Source organism: Lycium ferocissimum, chromosome 1 (genome assembly GCF_029784015.1).
Source record: "Lycium ferocissimum isolate CSIRO_LF1 chromosome 1, AGI_CSIRO_Lferr_CH_V1, whole genome shotgun sequence".
Lineage (NCBI taxonomy): Eukaryota > Viridiplantae > Streptophyta > Magnoliopsida > Solanales > Solanaceae > Lycium > Lycium ferocissimum.
In genome coordinates, this window is record NC_081342.1 from 48236763 (window position 1) to 48243966 (window position 7204).

Below are 7204 nucleotides of genomic sequence, written 5' to 3' on the forward strand. Positions count from 1 at the left end.
TTAGGCTTGGGAATTTTGAGGAGCTGCTGAATTAGTGGACTGAGCTACATTACTGTTACCTCCGGTATTCTGTCTTGCTGACGGACAATCCCGCAGAAAATGACCTGGCTGACCACACCCAAAACAGCCATCCATGCCCGAATGGCATACTCCTGAATGTTTCTTACCACAAGTGTTGCAAGTAGGGTGTTGGAAACCACGGTCGGTTATGCTGCCTATGACTGTGAGCCTGCTGTTATGAAGTTTTTGCCTTTTTGATTGAACTTGGGTCTATGAGATGGAGCACTAGCTATAGATGGAGCAGGTCCTGATGACCTATTCTTAAAGAAATAATGGTTTCCACCTCCTTGAGATCCTCTCTGACTGAAATTACCAGCAGACTTAGCTCTCTTGTTGAACTCTCTATCTTTCTGCTTCTGTAGGGCTTCTTCTTCCTTCAACCTAGTCTCGTTACCTTGCACAAATGATTGTATCTTGGAAATAGTCATCTTGTCATTCTGAGCAGTTGTATTGGCATCCCTATGCAATTCGGGTTTAAGCCCAAGTACAAACCTTCTAACCACGGCCCTCATATCAGGAACCATGTGAGGAGCATGTCTGGACAATGACACGAACTTGAGATAATAGTCCTGAACAGTCATGTCATTCTGCCTTAGATTCTCAAACTCAGTAGCCTTTGCTTCCCTGACTTCAATTGGCATGAAGTGCTCAATGAAAGCGTCTGCAAATTCATCCCAAGTAGCAGAAGGTGCATCCTCCCCTCGGGACTGTTCCCATGTCTCATACCAAATATGGGCCACATCTTGCAGCTGGAAAGCTCCAAATTTCGCTGCCTCTGTATCAGTAGCATGCATCACACGAAATACTTTCTGGAGTCCATCAATGAAATTCTGCGGGTCCTCATCCTTCTTTGACCCTGTGAACACTGGCGGCTTCATCCGCAGAAACTCCTGAGTCCTAGAACTGTTCGACCCATTACTAGCACCTGAGCTAGGGGTCGTTTCTTGTCGCTGGGCCTAGTTTGCCAAAATCTAAGTGAGTAGCCGAATAGCTCCTCTAACATCCGCGTCCGAAGCATTGGGAGGTGTAGCTGTAGCATTAGCTGGGGCGGCCGTCTGAGCCTGAGTGTTCTCTTCTGTAGTTGCATCAATGGTAGCCCTCTGGCTAGTAGCTGTATTCCTCTTGTTGTACTTTCTTTTCAGAGCCATTTCTGAAATACGTAATTCGCACGAGTTAGAAGAATTCCTAAAAGTACTGCTCTAACTGCACGAACTAGAGTATGAAAGAAGTGAAACAAATCCTGAATGTCTTGGTGGTCAACTGTTTATATGTGTGGGGCCCTCACACATATAAAGGCGACCCCACTAGACACTGCTTCATAGACTCCCTAAGACACTTGAACCTAGTGCTCTGATACCAAGCTTTGTCACGCCCCGAACCATGGCCTAGGCGTAACACGGCACTCGGTGCCTAACTACATGTGATCGAGTGAACCCATAGGCTGGTTGAATCAACATGTGATATCAAAACATGTAATAATAAGGAAATAAGACTAACACATACTGATCTACTAAAAGTCTATATATATATATATATATATATATATATATAATGCGAAAATATTATTGGTTTAAGTCTAACATCCGAATAAATAACTAACAAGGCTAAAACATAAAAGTTTGCTAATATCCGACTAACTAGACTATGTCTATGAAGCCTCTAAAGATAACTATCTAAAAACTGAAGATCGAAAGTAGGATAACGCCCAGAGGAAATGGGCTCACCAATAGCCGATACGAGCCGTCCTAGTTAGCTGGATCGTCAACCTATATATCGTTGCCTGCATCGCGAGATGCAGGCCCCCAAGCAATAAAAAGGACATCAGCACATTTAAATTGTACTGGTATGTAAAAAACCGAAAGAAGAAATATAAGTACCGAAACCGAAAACTAAATCGAACTTAACAAGGAAAGAAAGAATCCAAGTACTCCTTGTTTTGAATGAAGAATCACTTATAAATATAAATATAACTATGGCCTAGGGCCCAAATAATGTGCACAAAAACTGAAGAATCACCCAAGCAATACGTATGCATAAACTGTGGCCTAGGGCCCAAAATACAGATACATGTGTCCAACATTAAACAATTTACAAGATTGAGACTGGCTATAACTGATAGCATGATAACTATTTTTGATTATAGGACTTAAACAAATAACTGATTATATACTGACTGAGACTCATGTGATGTCAATACACAAGTCTATAATGATTACGTACTGAGTTCATGATATTCAAAGTGATCACCATGAATGAATTATGAAACTATAACCCTAGAAGATAGCAGTTCTACAACTATTCAAGAAACTAGGGCTAAACTGTATTCTGAGTCAAATTACTGATAAGCATGTAGAATGAGGTGTAGGGAGAATCATAAACGTTCCCTAACGTAGATAGTTAGCCTCACATACCTGTATATGCTCCACAATCCACAATAAAAGTCTGAACTTTGAGAAGAAACCCAAGAGCTTGTGTCTCAAACCTTTAATATGTGTTTTTTTGAAAACCCTAGGTTAAGAACAATTATTCCCTAATTGGGTTAGATGAACACATGATTTAATCCACTTGGAATAGGTTAGGATAGCTTACTTTAGTGTTCTTGGTAATGGAGGAGAAGAACGGGTCATTCTAGGGTTTAGGGACTTGTAAAAATAAAAACTAGAACTGAAACTAGGTATTTATTTAGTTTTACGAGCTGAATTACGGTCGGTAATTCAAATTACGATCAGTAATTCGTGGACAGTAATTGTTGATGTCTCAAAACAGAATGCCTAGCTAAACACCTCTTCAATTATGGTCACAAATTACGGTCCGTAATTCCTGACTGTAATTTTCCATGTCCAAAACCAGTGACCAAATCAATAATAATGGATCGAGTTACGATCCGTATCTCAAATTATAGCCTGTAACTCTGGGCATAAAACTCCATGTACTGAACTGTAGCAAAACTCCAACTTCAACATTCTCTATCTGATTTTCTGAGTCTAAAATCATGGTCAAGGCTTAAGTTAAAGGTCTGAGGTGTTATAGAATAGTCCAAATGAATTCATCCTTACGCAACTGCAGACTTAAGCTATTTCATGTCGACATTCGAGAAGACAGACTATTGACTGATTCCTATTCAGGAAAGGTTGGACTTTAGATATTGTAATATTCTACAATATACAATAAGTTTATCAACTTGTAGGTTAGCATTGTAGTAGGACAAGGAAGCTGACCCGTAAACATGAAAAAAAAGAAAGATTCAAGTCAAACAAGGTTTGGTTTTACAAAGACAACTAAAAAAAACAAAAACCTTCTTGGATTCAATCATTGAAGGCGGCGACTACCTTATATATACACGACACGATAAAGCTTTGGAGCATGGAAGCCATAGCCAAAAATACTCCAATGAAGAGAGAAGCGTGAGCGCAATCAATAACTTCATCTCAAGAAGAGCCAACTATTCAAACAACAGAGAACCCGAGCTTATAAAGATTTATCCATCTAGTTCTTTAGTTGTAGTTGGGTTCTATTGTGGTACGCTCCAATTTACCTTTGCAAGTATTCTGTAATAGGTATTTGTTGGTTATGTTACTTTATCCCTACAAACAACTAGATTATTTATGCGCATTGTTGAAGAAACAGTCCTTTAGGTTCGACAAAGAAATTGTAAACCTTTTACTGCTCAGTTATAGTGAAGTTGTTAGGTAAATTCTATAGAAAGATAAGCCGTGGTTTTGAATCCCTTGAGCAAGGAGTTTTCCACATGAAAATTATTGTGTTAATTTTATTTTCCACTACATCACCTTCTTTCGCAAATTGTTTCATGAATCATATTCTTGAAACATATAGGAGTAGCCCGATCCTAACAAGTGGTATCAGAGCTATACCTTCCTACAAAGGCTAGTACCTTTAAAGATGGCAGCACCTACTACCGTACAAGAAGGTCAATCAACTACAAGATCACTGTGCTTTCATGAAAATTATGACGGCTAGTGGAAAACACATATAGACTATATAATATGCAAAGATCCAGAGCTAGGGAAAATCATTCAGAAAGGACCAATTATTTCCAAAGGATCAACATATATAGATGGTAAAGAGAAGAAGGACTATACAAAACAAGATTTAAAGCCATCCAAAAGAATGCAAAGGCCACACTATACTTATATATGGCCTTGGACCAAAAGAATATAGCAGTTGCTCCTCCTGCAATAAGGCCAAAGAAGTGTGGGATACCCTACAAACCCCACATGAAGGAACAAGTCAGGTAAAGAAATCTAAAATCTACTTATTAAATCGACAATATGAGTTATTTAAGATTAATAAAGGGGAATTCATTCTAGAGATGTTAAATAGGTTTACCAATGTAACCAATGAACTTGATTCCTCAATCAAAAAGGACTGAAAGCTACTTGATATTCAACCTGAATCTTGGATAAGCAAAGTCAATGCTATAATGGAGGGCAAAGACCTGGATACAACGACCATAGAGGACCTCTTGGGAAATTTAAAAATGAATGAGATGAGGAAGCTCCAGGCATAAAAAAATGTTGGATCAACCAAAGATGTGAACCTAGTCCTTGCAGTCGATCACAACAAGGATCTCAACGACGAATATATGGCCCTGCTCACAAGAAGATTTTTTTAAAATTATTTTAAGAGAAGGAGGATTCCGAAATAGAGGAATTTACTTAAGATCAAGAGGGCCCGAGAGGAACAATCAAGATGGACGTTGGAAATGTGGAAGTACATTCCACTTTATAAGGGATTGTCCAGAAAAGGAATAAGAATAAAGAAGTGAACCTGCCAGAAGAAGGAAGGAACAGGTTCCTAAGAGCAGAATGACCACCGGACCGGCCGATCAAATCATAAGAAAGGCTTTACCAGCTATGAGAAACTTCTCAGGTGATGATAAAGATGAAGGAGAAAACCTAAATAGATCTTTGATGACAATAGAAGAGTCAAACACAAAAGATTCACTGGCACTCATGGCCACCTCTGACTCAAAAGATGAGAACCTCGAGATTGACTTCTCAAAATTCAAAGAAGATACTAAAAAAATTATCCAGAAAAACGCTTGAGTAGGTGGTCTATGTAGTCATTGATGCATATGATAATATTCAAAAGGCAAAACGTAGGATAATGGAATCAATGGACTCCCTTAAAATGAATATTCTAAAATAAGAAGAACAACAAAAGCAACTAGGAGAGATGATTACTAGCCTCACAGAACAGGTTCTCGTTATGAGCCAAGAAAGACAGATATTACAAAAAGAAAAGGAAGAACTAGGATCCACTATCACAACTATGAAGGACAGAGGTGAGCAATCCATGAGAGGTTAGAGGAATACCCTCACGACAATAAAAAGGGAACTAAAGGTTGAGCAAGACGAAAATAAAAATCTATTGGAGGAGCTGGAAGGAGAAAGAGAAAAAGGAAGTTCCCGAAGGAATAAATGCTCAAAATCCATCAATCTATGTGTATTCATATAAGACGACTGTGAAAGATCTCAACATCCATATCTAATAGAAGTCAGAATAACTAAGGAGGATAAGCAGCGCCTTAAGAATATAACACAAATTGAACACGACTCTACACAAAGGGGACAAATCAAATAGATGCATGCCCAAGTTAATTGCCATCCAGAAGAAAGGAATCCAAAACAGATCGGGTCCCTAACAACTGTCTGTGATCAAAGTAAATAGGACTGTATGAGAGTATACACGAACCTGTGTGGATGGTCTAAACTTATGGCAATTAAAGGAACAAGTCCCCTCCGAGAAGGCCTAACATAAAGGGAGTCATGAAACTGCGCAATGTCCACTTCCATGATGAAGAAGGAGATCAGTCTTGACAAAGACACACTATAGAAGGCAGTAGAACCTGTCTTCCCATATCACTACTGGGAACCTAGTGCACAACAAAAAAAATTATTCAAGAGAAGGTAGAGGATCAGTAAGAAAAATTAAATGTACCAAGCTAGGACAATCTATCAAAGAGCACCCACAAAGAAACAGGTCCAAAGAAGACGAAGGGTGCTAAAGAAGCATGAAACAACACAAAACCTGCATAATAAGAGAAGCAATTAAGGACCAGAAAATGGAAGATGAACTGATTACACTAGTCTCCCACATTGTCTATAGAAAGAGTGCTTAAGACACTCTTGGCATGGATAGTCGAGTACAAACAACACATACTGTGAAGAAACTAGTCAAAGAACCTGGTTCTTAAGACTATCAGGTATGCACCTCCTTTCTAATTGAAAATTTCTTAAATTTGTCTATATTGCCAATCCATCTAGTCAACCATAAGAAATATCTCCAAAAATAAACCAACTTGAGTTTCCCAAGCCCCTCCCTTATTTTCAAGTCCATATCTATTGGTTGGTAGACACCTCAACCCACACCTAATGATCACTAATAGAAAATTTCCAAAGTCACATATGCTAAGAAATTGTCACGACCCAACCGGAGGGCCATGACGAGCACCCGGAGCTAACTTACCTAGGTACCACTCATCGTACATTCATATTCATATCCAGGTGAGGCACATGGCCTATTAACAAATTCTATGCCTCAATAATGCCATTTCTAGTGGCTAAAACACATGTATATCACGTCAAAACCTATGCCCATATACATATACACAAGCCGATGAGGCTAGCGAAATAATATACAAAATACGAGCCGACAAGGCTAAAAGACTTCTACTTCAACATAACTATCTACGAGCCTCTAAAGAGAGTGGGTAACATCATATAGACGGGACAGGATCCCCCCATGCCCGTATACATATACACAAAAGAATAGCACCAACAACTGTAGTTTCGAATCAAATGGAGCTCCTCTATGAAGTCTCTGGACAAGCAGTCTATGGGTCAAGTCTATCTCCCTGTCCACCTGTGGGCATGATGCAGCGTCCATAAACAAAAGGACGTCAGTACGAATAATGTATTGAGTATGTAAAGCATAATCAATAACATAATGGAAGCATGAGAAATAACATAAGATAGAAAAGTCAAGGGATGATAGAGCCATTTATACCTCTAGCGACCTTCACCATATTTTCTTACCCTTTTTCTAAGAGGAACCTTCCATTACATATGCTTACATACATCATAGTACCATACCCAACCATAGAGGTTCAGTGTCTCACATA

The 7204-nt window shown here is 39.0% G+C and overlaps 1 protein-coding gene across 1 annotated transcript; it reads right to left on the reverse strand.

Annotated features, from left to right (window-relative positions):
• Nucleotides 1-215: 215 nt before the first annotated feature.
• On the reverse strand, nucleotides 216-1306 carry LOC132064839 (uncharacterized). The gene has a single exon (XM_059457977.1). The coding sequence runs from the start codon at nucleotides 936-938 to the stop codon at nucleotides 216-218; it is 723 nt and encodes a 240-aa protein (XP_059313960.1). The 5' UTR covers nucleotides 939-1306.
• Between the last annotated feature and the right edge of the window lie 5898 nt (nucleotides 1307-7204).

Coding starts and splice junctions, on each gene's coding strand:
- LOC132064839 (XM_059457977.1), bottom strand. CDS start 938: ATGAAGCCGCCAGTGTTCACAGGGTCAAAGAAGGATGAGGACCCGCAG.